This window comes from Talpa europaea (genome assembly GCF_964194135.1).
Source record: "Talpa europaea genome assembly, chromosome: 11".
NCBI classification, from domain to species: domain Eukaryota; kingdom Metazoa; phylum Chordata; class Mammalia; order Eulipotyphla; family Talpidae; genus Talpa; species Talpa europaea.
The window spans coordinates 43,809,228-43,829,880 of NC_140078.1; the positions used below are offsets into that span (position 1 = coordinate 43,809,228).

Below are 20,653 nucleotides of genomic sequence, written 5' to 3' on the forward strand. Positions count from 1 at the left end.
ACTGAGCAGGTCAGTCACTGGTTTGGATGTCATGTGACATGGAGGCAACTGACTGACCTGACCATAGATGCCTGTTGTAACTGAGGGCCCCAGACCTTGTGATGGAAAATCCAGCTTTTGTCACTTACACAATGATTTTTGTTTTGTGGGGGTAGACAGAATGATTTTGCTTTGTGTTGATGCAAATGTTACTAATTCATTGACTTTTGTGTCTTTTCCTGGTGGGGTTATGAAATCCCTCTTAGAAGGTGAAGTTGATTGACTTTGTCTTGTTTGGGTTAATATCTTGATAGTAATTCGAGAGGTCCCAGTCCAGATTTTTCCACTAGCGGATGGCGATCTGGCACCCCAGCATTAACAGTGGTATGGGGAAATTCACTTTCTGTCAAAGTTAATTACAAAGGCCTCCAGTGGAATGTCAGCAAATCCATGAATCATGGTGATCAATAGTCATGGTACTGATGTGTGCCAGACAATTATGTGACTCACCTCCAATCTGAAGATGAGGAAATTAAGACTTGAAGCAGTGAGGCAGATTATCCTATTATAGTCACCCCCATCCCTGTGCACTTATTCCCTTTTCCAACAGGTTTCAGGTGCAGTCCTTGCAGCTTGAGCATCCCCAAGAAGATGGCTAGTCCCTACTCCAGAGTTTCCAGTTGGAACTCTGTGGTGGGCTCAGAGGTGCCACCTTCACAAGTTCCAGCAGCACTGATGCTGCCAGCCCCTCTGTTCTGGGAACTGCTTGTGGTGGTTGTTAGCTGCTTGACAAATCTGTGCTTCAGAATCACCATCTGGAACATGAGAAGGACCCAATCTAGCTAACACCTCAAGAAAACACCAAGAAAGGGATGTGGGAGATTTAGAAATCATGAATTATTAAAAGAAGAAAAGGAGTTCCCTAGAAAATATAACTAAAAAGGAGGACATTCTGTCTGGGATGGAGGAAGGGAAGTATTGAGGTGTGGACCATGGAAGGTGTCATCATTATTTCATGAGCCACCTGTGTTCACATGGCTACTCTTCTATGTTCTGGAAATGAGAGTGGGATTTTTCAGCAGAAGGGAATTAGGTAGCATTTTTTGTTTACTGATAATTCCTAAAGCAGATGTTTTGCACAGATGTTGTAGTCCTTGGAGCTGTGCTGTCCACTCTGATAGTCATAATCCACGCATGGCTGTGGGCACTTGATACGAAGCCAGTCAAGCTGAAAAGTGTAGCTTTCTGCACACTGCATTTTGAAAACTTAGCACTAAAATGAATGTAAAATATGTAATTCATAATTCTATATCCGTTGCATGAAAAATGATAATACTTTAGATAGGTTAAATATATTACTAAAATTAATTTCACCTTGTTCTTTTTGAGCAAGTATCAGAGAATGTATGTGGTTTACTTTATTTTTCTTTTGGATGACACTGCCTAGAGCTTGTAGATTCTTTGTTATTCTCAAAACGGGTACAACCACATCCAGAGAAAAATGCCACCATGATCACTAAAGGACTTAAAGACATTCTTTAAGACATTCAGGGATTTCAAAAATAGGACTGATGACTTTAAGGAGGCTCAATGCTTTGAAAAATATAGTTGACACTTTTATACAAATTAAAATAAAGTTCGAATAGAGGATTCATTTATTGAGATTTTTTTTTTTTTTTGGTGGGACCCTCGCCGGTGGCCAGGGATCGTACTGGCACTGCAGAGGCTGTGGGCAGCCTCGCAACCCAGCGTTTAACCGCTGTGCCACCAGGGGAGGCCCTGAGAATTTTTTAATGAAGTGTTTAATTTCATTTTATGTACCAAAAAATAACTTAATGATTTTTTTCTCCAGAAACCTTTAGAAAGCCATCACTTTGCAATGATGAGGCAGAAAAGGAGAAGAAAAAAATTCTGGGATTTTTCAAAGTTAATAAAAGAAGCAACAGTAAGGTAATTGTTTAGATATATGTTTGATTTTGTATTGTATAAAATTAGTTTTCTGAGATATTTGCACTTAAGCTATCTTGGAATTTTTCAAAATGTATTTAGGTAATGTTAATTCCTTCAGATCAAAGAGAACTTATCAATATACATCAAAATTATTGATTTGCTTCCAGTCTTAATTCCTAAAGCATTTCTCTTGGGTTATGGTGTATCCTCACCAGTATACTATGCTTCAGGTTAATAGGGCCTCCCTGTCCTGCTGGTATACGCAGAGCACCTGGTCTGTGTTTAAGCTCAGTGAAAACCCCCAGGATTGGTGAACCACCATTTTTTAAATCCTATTTATTAATAAAACTAATAACTTCTTTCAGGGCATCCCACCTACAAGTTTGACTGGGCTGTTCTCAATCCTATGGCTGGTTGGACATTTAGCACCAATCAGTTCATAGTCACACCTGATTGGCCCATTCTCTGAGCTGGGCACCAAATACGAAAAGGGGGACTTGGAGCCTAAATTTATAGGGCAGGCAGGATCTGAGGAACCACAGCCTCAGTGGGATTAGAGGCTCTGCACCAGGTAGGCATTCAGTAGGGTGAGGATAATAACATACATGAGTGGAAAAAGCCTTCAGAAGCTACAAGCAGGCCACTTTGCAGAGAAGCATAGCCATTGTTGAATATGCACATTTACTAGTAATGTTAGATATTCTTGATTCTCCCAAAATTATTTGGGAATAAGCTGCTTGTTAGGTTAATTTTATTGGGCTTGTTGGTTTTTATGAAATAAATCTTAAAGTCATATTTTGCATACAAAAGCACAGTAATTTAAAGTCATAGTTAAAAGAGTAAAAGTCAAGATGTTTACCATGATTCATAAAATTTTCAAAACCATAATGCCTTCTAATTACCAATAAAAGGAAAATTTTTTCCCTTTTATATTTGTCAAATAGTTACATTTTCCTAATATCTAATGTTTTCTTTTTGTTGGTATATGAGACTAAGAAAGATGAAACTGTTCTGATGGATGGTTGGCTTAAATGCTACCACTCAATTTGGAACTGTCCACAGTATTCAGCTTCTTAACTGATGTACGGAAGGGGGCTGGTATTGTCAGGACTTTGTCTGCTGCAGAGTCTGTATGTGTGCAATAGGCCCTACAAGGGCCTGTGGTGTTGGAACCCCATTCACCCAGGTTCACTGGTGAGCACACTGAAGCAGAGGTTAACCCCAGCCTTGAAGAGCTTCAGACTTGGGCTTTGTAGTGCCAGAGGTCACAGGACCCAGGAGTAAGGCTAGGGTCCAAAAGAAGCTCATAGCTGATCTAGTGCATATGTTTGTCCTTAGGAGGGTCTCAGAAACTCAGCTCATTTTTTAACCTTTCCTAGTACTTTGCTGATAGTTTTATGATTCTTTTTTCTTTACTCTGATAATATGTGCTTTACCCCATGTTTCCAGTGTCCTTTGAAGATCTGTGCTCAATGTGTCTCTTTTATGTCAGGTTCTTTGACACTTCTCCCTCTCATCATCCTTCCTCCACTTCTTTTCTCCCCTTAACACCCACTCTGTCACCATTCCATCTTCATGTGAAACACTTCTGTAAACAATGAAGTGAGATATTACTGTTTATCTTTTGTGGATAGGGACCGGTGAATTGTTTCTGTGTATACCCAATCAATGAGCATTGTGGTGGTAAACTGAAATTTAAAACTAGAAACCCTCAAAACCTAGTGAATTTATTGGTTTTCTGAGCTAGCTCTATCAGCTCAGGCTACTTTTTAACACTGCATATTTTCGAATCAAAGAGATGTTTTGGGTAAAAAAAGAAAATCTCAATTTTCAAATTAGTGAGCACCTTGGATAGAGGCTGTTTGAGAACAGTTTTCACATCCCTAACCTGAGGAACATGATCATAATTTCAGTGCAAATTCTACTAGAAATGTGACTATACTGGCATTTTTGCCTAATAATTGCTAAGGATGACTTCTTTGTTTGAACTGACTTTCACCTGGAGATGATCTAGTTGTGTGTGTGCTCTAGGTGGAACAGCTGGGTCTGTCAGGGGTGGACAGTGATGAGGACACCTCCAAGTCAGCCCTGGGCGAGAGCCTGAACGTGAGTATTGAAACCCAGCAGGGTCTTCTGCTGAAGGGGTGGAACTTACATTTTGCATGACTTTCCAGCTTAGTTGGTTTTTGCTTTTTTTGTTTTGATTTTAAACTTATACAGATACACAAAGCCAATACCTGGCTTCTTTTTTCCTTGCCCACAGTACATTGGGAAAATATGTAGCATTTTAGTTTCTACTCTGCCCCAGTCAGCAAGATCAGGATTAACTGAAAGTTTACCCTCTAGAATTACTTCCAAAAATTCTCAAGAGCCTTGTAAACCCAGGCCTTCTTTCCCAGGCCTATATCTGCCAGTTCTTAAACTCTTTAATTACAGTTGGAACCTTTTAAAACTATCTTGTTCACACAGTACACAGTTGAATATAAAACATTTTCCATAATTTCAAATACTTGAAAGAAAATAGTTCATAGCATATATCTTAAAATATTTCAATTTTAAATGTATCTGATAAAGTTTGATATGTACATCACTTCTTTAAAAGTACAAAGATAAATTCTTCTATAACAATAAGGAATTTTGCACTTGTGTTCTTTTTCTTGATTTTACATGTCTATGCTATACCATGTACAATTTTATTCTACTCCAGATACATTTTAGGGCCTCCCCTGGTGGTGCAGTGGTTGAGCGCTGGGCTGTGAAGCTGCCCACAGCCTCCACAGCACTGGTTCGATCCCCAGCCACCAGCGAGGGTCCCACATGGCGCGACAGACCTCTCCTGCCACGCCCGCTGCTCCCCTTAGCAGTGTATTTTGTCAGTCTACCTGTTCTGTTCCTGGCTCTGGCTCTGGTGAATTCTCTCACCCTCCCACGCTTCTGACTATACCCACTGCTTGTATAAATAAATAAGTAAATCTTTAAAAAAAAAAAGATACATTTTATACTTGAATGTAATGTGATATATGTCTAAATTGATTTTCAAATTTCATTTCATCCTTAAGCTATAAGTAGGAAAATATTCATGTGCATCAAATTTTTTTATAATTGCAAAATAAAACAATATAAATGTGTTACAACTATTCATTTATAATTGCTAAGTATGAAAAATAAATTATTTTGGTAAAGGCATGTTTTAAGAAGGGGTAGTTTTTTCATTTATTTTATATGTCCATTAATGGCCATAACTTAGTGATAAAAATAGAAAAGCTTAAGTGTTATTTCAATTCCATTGATATAAGCCCCAAACCTCCAAGAAATTTCATTTATAAATAAGTACATGAGGATGGAAAAGTCCTGTGATAGTAGTGCCTTTCAATTCTTTGAAGCCTTTCCAGTTATTCACATGCCGATCTATCAAAAATTATTTAGAATGGTCATTTATCTGTGTCTAGCTAGGTTCTCATTCAAATTGGTTTAATAGCCAAGATTTAGAAGCCATTTGACAGAGAAAGTGATTTGTTACTCAGTACAGTGAAATTATTGACTTCTGGCGAGGCATAAGAAAAGTTATCAAGATTTACCAATTAATAATCAACTCATTATTCATAAGCATTTTTTAAAATGATGTTTGAAGACATACTTCCTAAAAGAACAATGCAATGAAAACAGGTAAATATCAATAAAATAATAGAGGTAAAAAAGACTTAAATTACAAAGTGTCATATATATGTAAAGGAGTATTACGGTTAGGTCTGACATAGTTATTAAAATTATGTAAGTTGTTTCTAGATAATTAAAAAAGGCCAAAGTGATCAAATTGATACCACATTCTTATTTTTATTTTTGTTATAGTTTTCGGTATCTCAAGTTAGAATTCTGTGCTTCACAGCTATACTGATTCTACTAACATGGTGATCTGGGCTAAAAAATAGCAAAGCTCAAAAAAAAAAAAATAGCAAAGCTCACCAATTTCTTTTCTTTTATTAGTATAATTGACATGTAAATTCATATTAGTTTTAGGTATACACTGCAATGATTTGACTTATGTATGAATTATGAAACAATTACTATAATAATTTAATAAACATCCACCCAAAATGTATTTTTTTAAAAGATCCATTCATTCATGCATGCAAGAACTGGGGTAAAGGCCAGATATGTGGGAGGGTGAGAGGATTCACCAGTGGGCGAGACAGGAGAGTTATGCCGCACCATGTGGGTAGCTCTTAGGCCGGATTGAACCCACGCTGCAGAGGCTGCAGACAGTTTCACTGTGCTGCACTCAACTGCCTGCTCCACCAAGGGAGGCCCGAAAATATAATTTTGTAATGATGAATGTCATAGGCATTTTCTAAACCTGGTATGTTCAACATCACTTGTCATCAGGGAAATGCAAATCAAAACTACCATGAGATACCATCTTACACCAGTGAGAATGGCACATATTAAAAAAACTAGCAACAACAAATGTTGGCGAGGGTGTGGGGAAAAAGGAACTCTTCTGCACTGTTGGTGGGAGTGCAAACTGGTCCAACCACTGTGGAAAGCTGTGTGGAGATTTCTGGACCTACAAAACATAGAGCTTCCATATGATCCAGCAATTCCACTCCTAGGTATTTACCCAAAGGACACAGAAACATCAATTCCAAACAACACCTGCACCTCTATGTTTATAGCAGCACTGTTTACAATAGCTAAGCTTTGGAAACAACCCAAATGCCCAAAAATAGATGACTGGATCAAGAAGATGTGGTACATATATACCATGGAATATTACTCAGCATTCAAAAAAGATAAACACATGCAATTTGCAGCAACATGGATGGCGCTGGAAGGGATCATGCTCAGCGAAATAAGCCAAAAAGAAAAAGAAAAATACCGGATGGTCTCACTCATAGCAGGAATCTAGAAAACTTAAATAAGGGACCAGGAAAATGAATAACTATAAGAAAGTGAAAATCAAAATCAACAAAAAACTATGAACCAGAGACACTTTTAGGGGGTCGGGGGTGGGAGGGGAGGGATTGGGGTCAGAATGGGGGGGGCTGCAATTGTATGGGGAATATAACAATAAAATTTATAAAAAAAAAAAAAACAAAGCAGAAATAAATGAAATTGAAACTAAAAAAAAAATCCAAAAGATCAATGAAACCAAAAGCTGGTTCTTTGAAAAAATAAATAAAATAGACAAACCCCTAGCCAGGCTCACAAAGAAAAAATGGGAGAAAGCACAAATAAACAGGATCACAAATGAAAGAGGAGAAATTACAACGGACAAAGCAGAAGTAAAAACAATAATCAGAAACTACTATGAACAGCTATATGGAAACAAGTTCAACAAACTAGAGGAGATAGACAAATTCCTACAACTCCATGGTCACCAAAGCTAGATAAAGAAGAAATAGAACACCTAAACAGACCAGTTACAAGCAGCGAAATTGAAATGGTAATCAAAAACCTCCCCAGAAACAAAAGCCCAGGACCTGATGGATTTACAAATGAATTCTACCAAACACTCAGAAACGAATTAGTGCCTATCCTTCACAAACTCTTCCAAAAAATTGAGAAGGAAGGGATAATACCAAACACGTTCTATGAAGCCAACATTACACTAATACCAAAACCGAACAAGGACAACACAAAAAAGGAAAACTACAGGCCAATCTCCCTAATGAGCACTGATGCAAAAATCCTCAATAAAATTTTAGCTATCAGAATCCAACAATGTATCCATAAGATAATTCACCACAACCAGGTAGGATTTATGCCAGGGACACAAGGATGGTTGAACATCTGAAAATCAATCGTTATCCAACACATCAACAAAAAGAAATATAAAAACTTTATGATAATATCAATAGATGCCGAGAAAGCTTTCGACAAAGTGCGACACCCATTCATGATAAAAGCCCTTGAAATTCTTGGGATACAAGGAACATACCTCAACATCATAAAGGCCATCTATGACAAGCCAACATCCAGTATCATTCTCAATGGTGAAAAGCTGAAAGCATTTCCATTAAGATCTGGAACAAGACAAGGATGTCCACTCTCACCACTGCTTTTCAATATAATAGTGGACGTCCTAGCAAGAGCAATAAGACAAGAGAAAGACATACAAGGAATCCAAATAGGCAAGGAAGAAGTCAAGCTATCAATATTTGCAGATGATATGATAATATACATAGAGAACCCCAAAAACTCCACAGAAAAACTAATTCAACTAATCAATCAGTTTAGTGAAGTGGCAGGATACAAAATCAACACACAAAAATAAGTAGCCTTCCTATACACAAACAACAAATCTGAAGAAGAAGAAATAAAAAAAAATCCCTTTTATTATCAAAACAAAAAAAAATCAAATACTTGGGAATAAATCTAACAATAGAGGTAAAGGACCTATACAAAGAAAACTGTAAAACACTGTTAAAAGAAATAGAAGAAGACACAAAGAAATGGAAAGACATCCGCTGCTCATGGATTTTGGAGAATTAACATTATTAAAATGGCCATCCTACCAAAAGCAATATACAGATTCAACGCTATTCCAATAAAAATTTCAGTGACATCTTCAAAGAAATAGAACAATGATTGATGAAATTCATATGGAATCACCAAAAACCCCAAATATCCAAAGCTCTCCTGGAAAAAAAAAAAAAGAAGGGAATGGAGGCATCACACTCCCAGACTTCAAACTATACTACAAAGCCATAATCATCAAAACTGCATGGTATTGGAACAAGAACAGACACACGGACCAATGGAACCAAATAGAAAACCCAGAAATAAACCCACAAATTTATGGTAAACTAATCTTTGACAAAGGAGCAAAGAATATGCACTGGAGCAAAGAAAATTTCTTCAATAAATGTTGCTGAGGAGAACTGGGTCACTACATGCAAAAGAATGAAGCTCGACTGCTACCTCACACCATACACAAAAAACAACTCAAAATGAATTAATACATAGAAGGAAATATAGGCGAAACACTACATGACATGCACATCAAAGACATCTTTACAGCCACATCACCCAATGCAGTGATAGTGAAGGCAAAGATAAACAGCTGGGACTACATCAAATTAAAGAGCTTCTGCACAGCAAAAGAGACAATAACAAAAACAAACAGAAACCCCACCGACTGGGAGAACATTTTTGCACACAACACTAATGATAAAGGACTGATCACAAAAATCTACAAAGAGCTGATGAGACTCAACAAAAACAAAGAAAATAATCCAGTCAAAAAATGGGCAGAAGAGCTAAAAAGAAACTTCTCTGAAGAGAAAATGCAAATGACCAACAGGAATATGAAAAATGTTCAACATCATTTGTAATCAGGGAAATGCAAATCAAAACTACAATGAGATATCATCTTACCCCAGTGAGAATTGCACATATTAAAAAAACTAGCAACAACGCATGTTGGTGAGGTTGTGGAGAAAAAGGAACTCTCCTGCACTGCTGGTGGGAGTGCAAAATGGTTCAATCACTATGGAGAGCTGTGTGGAGATTTCTTGACCTACTAAACATAGAGCTTCCATATGAACCAGCAATTCCACTCCTAGGTATTTACCCAAATGACATAGAAACAGTAATTCCAAAGAGCACCTGCCTGCACCCCTATGTTTATAGCAGCACTATTTACAGTAGCTAAGATATGGAAACCACCCAAATGCCCAAAAATAGATGACTGGATCAAGAAGATGTGGTACATATACACAATGGAATACTACTCAGCAATCAAAAAAGATAAACACATGCAGTTTGCAGCAACATGGATGGAGCTAGAAGGGATCATGCTCAGCGAAATAAATCAGAAAGAAAAAAAAAAATACCAAATGGTCTCACTCATAGCAGGAATTTAGAAAACCTATATAAGAGACCAGGAAAACGACTAATCAGTGCAAAGTAATAATCAAAATCAACAAGCATCTATAAATCAGAGACACACTATGGGAGGGGGATTAGAGAGGGGCAGGGAGAGGAAGAACTAGAGTCAAAATAAGGGGGGAGGGGATGCAATTGTATGGGGAATATAACCAAAATGAAAATGCATACATTGTACAAAGATGAAAAATGATGTATGAATTATATAAAATAAAATATTAAAAAAATAAATTAATTGTGACTTCTATTGCAAGTTGAAGTCAATAATGAAGCTGAAATATGGTGGATTAAGTATTGACTTGGAAATAAGAATTGACTGATTTTGAAGCCCTAGGGAAGGACATGAAGCCTCTGGAAGAAGAGAGATTGTTAGTCTGATTAAGGTGAAAGCAGGCTTTGAGACTTGGATGTTCACTCCCTGGGCAGCAAAGAGAACCTGTCCATGTCTATTGTCCTCATGCGTATGTAATGGGCAAAAACTACCCACTTAGCCTGATCATTTAAGAGTTAGCGATAGGGCTAACCTGACACCTTTAGGCAGCATACCGGTATTTTGTTAGAAAGTGTGTAGATACTAATGTTTGTTATTGATATTTTTCCTTGAGAAAATGTAAGTGGTTTATTTTATCTATAATCTGAAGAGTCTGAAGAGAATAATTTGCATTGCAAATATTTTACTCTAATGCAGGTGGTCAGAATAATCAGATCTCCCTTGAAAAGCTAATTTCCTGTATACTAAAGTTTACTCCATTCCAAATTATATATTTGTTCTCTTAAAGAGAACATGAATCATAATAAATGTAATTCTTCCCAAATAATTTCAAGCAATTTTCCTGGAATTTTGCATTTTCCAGGAAACTCACATCTGTTTCTGTATAGAGCATAGAGCTCCCTCATACCACAGCTCTGGACCTTGAGTTATCAGGAATGTGTGTGTGGATGTGACTGTTAGCAGGGTAGGAATGGATTTCAGGCCTTTGCCTTATCCTGGGCTCTCTTTCCAGCTCATGTAAATAGCAGTGATACACGTGCATGTTGATGGATCAAGGGAACCATCAACTTAACTGACTTAACTTGTAATTCAGAACACAAAAATGCCACAATGGTATGATAATGTGGAAATCTTCTGGGTAGGAGTAAAGTGATGCCAGTTCTAATTCTGGTTCTGTTATTGAACATTGGGCAAGTCATAAATGGCAGAAATAATTACTTTTTTATGGCCCTCTTCCTTTGGTTACAAAAAAAATAAATTTCTATAAATTTGACCAATTCGAGGTTTATCAACATGAATTATATTACTTCTAATTGCATTGTTTATTAACATAAAGTTAAAAAGCCTTCTGATGTATGATTTTAAAAATCATGACCTCAAAACCAAATTAAAAACCATCTGGGGCCAGGGCCTCCCCTGGTGGCGCAGGCAGTTGAGCGCAGTGCTGTGAAGCTGTCCACAACCTCTGCAGCACTGGTTTGATCCTGGCCATCCGGCGAAGGTCCAACATGGTGAGGCAGACCTCTCCTGTCGCGCCCGCTGCTCCCCTCAGCAGTGTATTTCCTCAGTCTGCCTATTCTCTTCCCTGCTCTGTCTGGTGAATCCTCTCGCTCTCCTGCACATCTGGCCTGTACCCCGGTTCTTGTATAAATAAATAAACAAACAAATAAATAAATAAATCTTTAAAAAAAGAAAATGATCTGGGGCCATTTTTATGTTTACTCCATTAATGCTGTTACAGAAATACAGTGAGTCCTCACTTAATGTTATAGATAGGTTCTTGGAAACTACAACTCTAAGAAGAAACAATGTAGAGTGAAATCAGTTTGAAATGATAGAAATAGGGACCTCCCCTGGTGGTGCAGGTGGTTGAGCACAGCTCTGTGAAGCTGTCTGCAGCCTCTGCAGTGCTGCTTCAATCCCGGCCGGCGGCCAGGGTCCCACATGGTGCGGCAGACCTCCCTTGTCTCACCCGCTGCTCCTCTCAGCAGTGTATTTTGACAGTCTGCCTGTTCTGTTCCCCACTCTGTCTCTGGTGAATCCTCTCACCCTCCTGCGAATCTGGCCTGTACCCCGGTTCTTCATAAATAAATAAATAAATCTTTAAAAAAATAGAAGAAAGAAAATGATAGAAATAGCATATTTTGGGACACAAAATATCACCAAACTTCTAAATAAAGATCTAAAGCATTTCTAATATTTAACAATCATTTGTTTTCATTCATTTTCCACCCTGTTTATTACAATAAAGGATTGAGGGTGGGCTGGTGCCTATCCCATCAGCTCAGGACCAAGACAGGAACCAACCCTGGACACCATAGAGACATGCTAATCAACCTCATGGGTACATGTTTAGAATGTGGAAAGAAATCGGAGTACCTGGAGAGAATCCACATAGACATGAGAACATGCACATATATTTCACACAGTGACTCCAGCACACCAATTCTTTTGCTTTTTTTCCCCTTCTCATCAGTGTTGTAACAAAAATGATACTGATTGCAAGGATGTTAGTGGAGGACTTGCCTCTATTAAATCACCAGAATGTTTGTTTCTCATACATGAAAGGATCATTTGCTGTGCTTTGAAGTGATTGTCATGTCCAAAGCCCTAATAAGTTTCTGAATCCAGGTTGAAATATGCTCAAAGAGTAGGCTGACCCTGAGGGAGGTGGCTATAGTGCTGGGGCCCTGCTCTTAAGAGCCCCAAAGTTTATAGGGTTATCTTCCAGTAAAATATTTTTTGAAAAGTTATTGGAACTAAGTTTTCAGAGAAAATTCTATAATTTTAGCTGCCCTAAGTCCCATATTTATAAGAGATCCTATATTTCTACTGAGCATTCATGGGCCTGTTGAGAATCCTGTCTTTTGGATCATTTATTTCCAAGTTTTCCCTGGAAGTATATGTTGAGTCAGTTTTGCCACAAGGGGTCAGTATTTTCACAAGCAGCACAAAGCTCCATCAGCCTGTTTTGCTAAAATAAGCTGTTTCGGGAGGTTTTGCACGTTGAGAACAGAAAAATATATCTGAAGGCTGATCCCCTTGTTTTTAATGTAGAACTAATTTTTGTATAAATCAATTTTGACAAAATGTTTTAGAAGTTTAACATTCCTTTCACAAGTACTTTATATTCATTAAGGTTTAACATTATATAATAAAAAGGACGTGGAAAGTTTTGAAAGTGGAGTTGGAGAATTACATAGATTATGCCTGTAATCTAACACAATTTCTTTTCACTTTGAGCATTCTCTATAATCTATATAGTTGTGTATTTTCTTTTTTCTTTTTTTTTTTAAGATTTATTTATTTATTTATGCAAGCACTGGGTACAGTCAGAAGTGTGGGAGGGTGAGAGAATTCATCAGAGCCAGAGCAGGGAACAGAACAGGCAGACTAACAAAATACACTGCTGAGGGGAGCAGCGGGCATGGCAGGAGAGGTCTGTGTGCCATGTGGGACCCTCACCAGCGGCCGGAGATTGAACTGGTGCTGTAGAGGCTGCAGGCAGCTTCGCAGCCCAGTGCTCAGCCACTCTGTCAACAGGGGAGGCCCATAGTTGTGTATTTTTATTTAGTACCATGTCAGCTGCAATTTACTTTGGTACAATATTGTCTCAAAAATTTTTTAGGTTGTGTGATCTTTTGTTAGGAGAGAAACTCATAACTTCTGTTTGCTTGAATTTGGACTGATTTTAGCACATTGGAATCTGTTACCCATCTTCCCATTTTCTTATGGGTACAGTGGGTATATATGTGATCATCACCCAAAAGGTGATGAGATGGCATTGGTGCCATAAATGGCAGTGAAACAGGGGTGTGTGATTATGTAGTTTAGTACTCTATAAATCTGCATCACTGTCAATTTTTTTTGTCTGGTCCTGTAAATAATGTAAGGGTCATCTTTGTCCCAAAAGCCCTTTCTCATTTTGGAAGTTTTCTTTGAGGGAAATTTACAAAGGGAGTCAAAGGGGAAGAAAATTTTTGGCTTTCAAGACAATATGTGTTGCCACACTGTTTTCCTAAAGGATGTGCAGACAGCAACAAATAGCAGTTCCATTGTGCCCACTCAGTTTTCTATTTGTAGACCAGTGCATTATATATAAAACTCTTATCAAGTGGTGAAAGGAAACAAATCTTAAGATGGAACTTAGAAAATCTGTCCTTACTTTCTTTGCATACCTGTTTGCCCACTTAAAGTAGTTTATTTCAGGCATTCACACAACACTGTCTAATGCATCTGGAAACTCTCAGAGGGAGATTTGTGTTTGAAAGCTTCAGTGAATATTTTGCCCCAAAGCACTTGCTTCTTAGCCTGGGAAGAGCCTGAAAAGTTGATTGACAGTGGCAATACTTGGTTCTCAAAGTGAGAAGTAGAAATGCAGAGTTTTCACCTCTTGGCTGAATCTAGTGTTGTAGGTATGTGGGGTTGAAAATTTCTTTCAAAATACTAATTTTCCTTATGTTCTCTTAAAACATTTATAACTATTTCTTTCTAAAGTTTCTATTTATTTTATGAGTCTCGCTGGCTCTTAGAAGCTCATTGGCTGTAGGTTGGTTAAATGAGTTTGAGAGAGTGGCATTTAATTTGCTTTGGAAACTAGGGGGCAGTGAGGAGCAGAGTGCTCTGTTCTTCAGTGCCTCTACCTGTCTCAGATAATGACAGTGGTGAAGGCCCAAATTTTGGGGTCCCCTTAGATTTTTCCGTTCTTACATACTCCACCTGCACTGCATCTTCAGATCCTATATGCCGCCATCAGAATACACCTGCAGTCTCACTGCTCTCCCCCACCTGGGATCTCTGACCCTGAAGGCCTCCTGGCAGCCTTATTTTTTCAACTTCTTTCTGGATTTATTACTTTGGAGCCAACCTTATGAACTGAGCAAACCAGGGTTCCATCCTGTGTCCAAGCTTGGAGCTCCAAGCTCCCTACCTCCGTGTTTCTAGACACCGTTTTCTGTCGTCTCTATCTAGATTTGAGGCTGGAGCTGCCTGCATGGTGGAGTTGATCGAGTTGATCGTTGAGTCCTGGTTACCTACCCAACCTCCAGCTATATCTCTGGCAGGTGTCTGAGCTGTGTCTGATGCCCAGCTGTGCTGTTCCTGGCAATCTCGTGAGCCCTCCATGTAAACAGTCAGAGACGGACTCCTATTTAAAAGGAATCTTTATCACTCTAGGGCAAGTATGCAGGTTCACTGTTGATATGGGCACATGGATAAAGAGAGTCCCGGAACCCTTGGTGGATTTTCATAGGCCTTTATTGTTGAACCAAGTACACAGCTAGACCAGGCAGGGAGGCTGGCATGCAAGGAGGCAGGCAAGGGGGCTGGACAAAGTGGCTGCCTGCCTTCCAGCCCCAGCCTCTCTCATGCCATCAAGTCATGGTTTTGTAGTTCCTCGTTGTTTCTTGTAGTTGCACTCTTGCCTCAGAATGATGCTACCCTTTTATCCCTCACCTCCTGTAGGCCGTTACACGTGTGTACACCCTGACTCTTTGGACCCAGATGTCCACAGACATAGATGCGTGTGCCCTGTGCCCATACCCCTTGACCCCAGGCATCTATGCATCCTAGGAGGAATGAAAGATTGCAGGTGGCAACATAGAGGCTGGGGGTGGGGAGAGTGGAAAAATGGCTGATAGCGTATTTACCCTACAATTACTGGTTGTCCTTTGGTCTCCAAGCTCTGTGTTTTCTTTTCCAGTTTCTCCTCATGGTACTGGTCCAGGTGGGCAGTATGGTTGGGACAGCTGTGCATGTAGCATCCAGTGTCTTCCTCCTGTTGTACCCCAGACAAGGTCCCAAAGCCAGGCCAGAATTTTTCTCTTGTAGTCTGTGCCTGCCACAATTGCACATGTATTCTTTGGCTGCTGCTTGAGGTAACACCTGTCCTCTGGGGTGACTCTCTCACCTAGGATACTCTGGACACATCTGGTCTATTGTCTTTTCTCCTTTAGTCAGCTTAGCTTTGACACTCTCGGCCAATGTTGTCATGTTCTCTTGATTTGTCTATCTTAAATTTGTGTCCTGTCCATTCATATCCCTTCTTTTTTCTTCCTATTGGGTCATTTTTCTGGTCCCGGACTCCCTGGTGATCAAGGTGGGGCTCTAACATTCCTCCCTCTGTGGGTGGCCTCCATTCTTTCTTTATTATTTTTTATAGATTTTTTTTAAAGATTTATTTTATTTTATTTTATTTATATAAGCACTGGGTATAGTCAGAAGCGCGGGAGGGTGAGAGAATTCACCAGAGCCAGAGCGGGGAGCAGAGCAGGCAGAAGGACCGAAGCACACTGCTGAGGGGAGCAGCGGGCAGCAGGAGAGGTCTGCGCGCCATGTGGGACCCTCCTCCGGTGGCCGGCGAGCAGCCGGGGATCAAACCAGCACTGCAGAGGCTGTGGGCAGCTTTGCAACCCAGCACTCAACCACTGCGCCACCAGGAGGCCCCCTATCATTTTTTTTAATTTCTAAGAAATATATCAAACACAGGTGAAGTGGCCTTTATTCTTAATGTATGCAATTCCTTTCTCTTTCCCCTGGCATCATAACCCTTTGGAAAGTTTTATATTTTAACAAATACAGTAAATAAATATGTGTCCGTAAGTAATTCTCCAAAAGCAAAAGAGTATTTTTGTAAATTTTAACAATGTATCTAATTATTTGTTCAGACAAATCTGAATCTTGTCTCCTAGAATAAGAACAGTTAATGTTGGAGGGAAAAATAGATAAGGAAAGAAAGCAGAGAGCAGGGAAGGGGTGAAGGAAGGGGAGGGGAAGGAAGAACACAACAAAAACATTCCTTTAAAATAGCCAGTCACACAGTGATCCCTCTCTTCTCGAACCCTGACCCTGTGCCCCTCACTGGATTAACTTTCACTGGCTCTGTGCTATAGGAGACACAGCCGCTCAAGGGATCTTTGGGAGCCACCAGAGAACCAGGCCAAGTCCTGCATCCAGAATGCACGGAAAGTTCTAATGCATTGGTCAGGTCAGTCAGGATCACAGATCAGGGGCCTCAGGGCCCCCTCTGGGAGAAGATGAGGATGATCTGCACAGAGAGGGGTGCTCAGCTATATGAGATGCCAATGTCTCTGCTGTCCTCTGGAGGTCCTGTTAAGTGGGTATGCTGCCAGCAGAGGGGACGAGCAACGCAGGATGCTCCTGGTGATTGCCCTTGGAGAGTGTGTGTGCATGTGAGGGCAGTTTTTAATGAATCTCACTTAGAAATATATCCAGAAATAAACCACACAAATAATTGACTGTCCTCAGTATCTGAGGTAAGAGGGAGTGAGCTTCCCTTTCATCTCATGATCAGAATGATGCCCATGTTTGCGTGGCTGAGGATCTGGCTGCCCAGATGATAGGCTCTGGAGCTATAATTACATCATAAGCATAACTCCTTTGAACCATGGGCTCTAATAAAGGCTGGTACTTACCTGTTTCATTTCCTGCCATGGAGTCCTGGTGAACCTGACATATCCTTTTGGGAGGGACACTGAAACCCACTGTCAGGTCGGGTATTTCAGACATTTTGGCACTGAGTATCAGACTGAGATAGTTTGATAAACTTGGACAGTAACTACTGCTTGGATATTCTGAAGAGATTGAAAAAAATAGATGTAAAAACAAAGAAATGAAAAGGTAAGAAAGGAATAACAGCTTCCCGGTTTGAAATATATGTGCACACATACATACAGAGACGTATTTTTATAGTGTGTATATATTTTGCATATGTATATATATTATATAGTGTGTGTCTATGTGTGTGTGTGTTACATGTATATATGTGAATATATATATGGTTAGAGGTATTTTGTTTTATAAGAGTATGTCTTTTCTAATATGTGATATTTCCCAAGTAGATTGTCTTTGATACTTGTTTTCTTTTCACTTAACTACTCTCTCTTATTTTCTGTGGATGAATTTCTAGCTTTACAACAAAGATTATAAACAAATCATAAATGCAGATAGTTATAAGCATATTCCTATGAAAGTATAGTGACTTACAGATTTTCATTTGCATTTGAATTTCTGTTGGCATTGCTGTCTTGGTGTGATGTGAATCCTATGTAGCATGGAGACTGCAGCAGTGGATGTTTGCATGTTTATAACTCATGACCCAGGTACTCCTCCATATGAATCATAGTGATGGAACCTAGAGCAGAATTTACACATTCATGTATATAACAGATATTACTTAGAAGATATAATATTCCTCAATTTAGGTTCTATTACATCAAATGCTTACTGACATTGATGTCACTGTGTTCAACACATATTATGCCTTAAGAATCTGGCTTTTGCATTTGCTTTAATTTATGGGGAAGATGGCAGAAATTGTAGAAATGAAATAAAAAATGCATCTGATCTGAAAGTCTTTGTGTTACCAGGTAAAGCTAACTATCTAAAATTTTCTAAAACATACTATATTACTCTGTCAATGAGTCATAACATTCTTTCTAGCAATTACAATTTATTTGCCTATCCCAAAGTCATACATACCAATTATTTAGAGGTTATCTTCTATGTTCAGCAACCTGATTTTGTCGAAATAATGGTGTCAAGGGATAGCATGAAGGGGAAATGACTTTAAACTCTATGAGGGCAAGAGCCATTTTTTTTTTTTTGCCATGATTGTAACCCTAGTATTAAAGCAGGAATCAGGAAGAGAGAGCTAAGCTATTATCCATTAAGTGTGTGCATGCCATTTTCAGAAAATAGAAATTAATTTTTTATTCAATTTCTATTTCTGTTGTATAGCATTTAGTACAGGCAAGGTTAGGTTACACATAGGAGAGAGCATAGTGATTAATGCTAAAGCTTATATCCCTGTTGCCATACATATTAAATGCAAACATTCAAACAGAGACTTTGAGTAATGATTCCTTCGTTGGAAGGGGACCAGTAGTAAGAATTTTAGAATAAAAGTTGCTCTAAAATTCCACTGTGTGTTTTGGGAATTGTTAATGCCACCATCTCCTTGGAATTCTAGCTACATTAGGACAAGGATTGGGGAGCTCTGGCCACCTTTTCAAATGCCTGCTATTTGGAAGACCATAGCCAAACCCTGTCCTGTAATAAGTCTCATTGGCATCAGAGTGGAGGGCGCTGAGCCCCATGTGTGGTACTAGAGCAGGAGCAAGTGAGAGAAAACTTCATATTAATGTTTTCAGTTCTGCAGCAGCACTTAGAATTATGTCTAAGAAAGAAAGATTGGATTTTTCTGGACATTAAGTAGTTCTCAACATTGCCCCTGACAAAGTCCTCAGTCTTCTTATGTGTCTGCTTCTGCTCTGCTCCATTCATTGGTGATAAAGAGAGAAAAGGCTCAAAGGCTTGAGTTCAAATTAACTAGTTGTTAGCCATTTTGCTTATTGACTTTGTTAAAAAAAAATGTCAGCTTATATATGAGAGTTTAGGGGCCTCCCTAGTGGCTCAAGGGGTTAAGACATAACCTATGAAGCTATCTGCCACCACTGCAGCACAAGTTCGATCCCTGGCCAGGGAGCTACTCACATGGTGCTGCAGACCTCTCCTGTCTCGCCCGCTGCTTCCCCTCAGCAGTGTATTTCAGTCAGTCTGCCTATTCTGTTCCCCACTCTGTCTCTGGTGAATCCTCCACCCTCCATATCTCTGGCCTGTACCCCAGTTCTTGTATGCATAAATAAATAAATCTTTAAAAAAATGAGAGTTTAGACAATTGAACTTGCTATAAAATGAAGCAAACAGGAAATCTTCAGCAATTTTTATTTAATAACATTAAATGCATTGACTTTTTCAGTGACAAAATTACTGAAAATGATAGTTTATTAATAAATATTATTAAGTTAATTTTAATGTAAATTTTCAATTAGTAAATAAATTATAATACAGGTGAGTAATAATGAAATTAAAATAATTCAATGATGAAGTACTATACAAGTAAGTTTGGGGAGAGTATGTTTACATTTGATTTAGCATAAGAGTATTTATGGTTCCCTGTTTTTATTCTTGAAAATTATTTGCCAAATATCCTGCTACTATATATTATCACCCATAGTAATTGACAGCAATAAAGCAAAATTAGCAGTAATATATTATTAAGAAGCAAGAATGGCAGCACTTGAAAACTTAAGTCAGCTTAGGCTTACTGTTAGCAGTGTGCTAATACAAAATTATGGAAACCAAATAAGACATCAGTGTAAAAAAATAGTAACAGTAAAATACACAACAAAGCAAAAACAGACAATTATAAATCAGAGACATACTGCATGGGAGGAGGAGGGAGAAGGATCAGAGGGAGGAAGGGAGGTACACAGGTGACTGAGGTGATGGTGCACAGATGCATTGGTGAAGAAAACTATGGGGACTACACCTGAGGGGGTGGGGGAAGCAAATATTATTTAAAAAGGAACAATAATGTAAAAAATGTTTAAAAAATAGTTAAAATAAAATGTAAAAAAAACAGTGATATGTTTGTGGGTGTCCCCATAGAGACAAGAACTTTACAGTCCCCTGTGTCAGGCAGGAACCTCTGAAGAGAACAAAACTCAAATCCAAAGTAAATTTCAATAATGTTTAAACTTAATCTATTAAATACAAAGTGGTAGCAGTGTCTCAGCAGGTGGTTCCTGAGCCATTTGTAAACATGAAAGTCAGTAACTCCAATAAGGTCTTCCATCTGGGTTTGGTTCAGTGATTATCCCTTTTGAGAGTTCCTGAGCCTGTCCACTAAGGCTCCAGAGAAAGGGAGCTAAAGAATTTCTGCACTAGAACAAGCATGAGATAAAGAAATGCCCCAAGACCATGCCAACCTTTCCAACTCTCCCATCAAATCCATCAGGCAAATCAGATGGCAAGGATGAAAAA

General features: G+C 38.8%; 1 protein-coding gene across 2 annotated transcripts in view; it reads left to right on the forward strand.

Moving 5' to 3' along the window:
* LOC311180376 (protein cordon-bleu-like) overlaps window positions 1-20,653 on the forward strand; it is a gene marked incomplete at both ends in the record, with an annotated part of 210,160 nt that overhangs the window by 121,203 nt on the left and 68,304 nt on the right. The window contains 2 exons of one of the 2 annotated variants that reach the window (XM_084248122.1): window positions 1,832-1,929; window positions 3,961-4,035. In XM_084248122.1, coding sequence (XP_084104248.1) covers window positions 1,832-1,929; window positions 3,961-4,035 — 173 coding nt within the window. The remainder of the gene's footprint in view (window positions 1-1,831; window positions 1,930-3,960; window positions 4,036-20,653) is intronic. The other variant, XM_084248123.1, reaches the window with a different exon arrangement.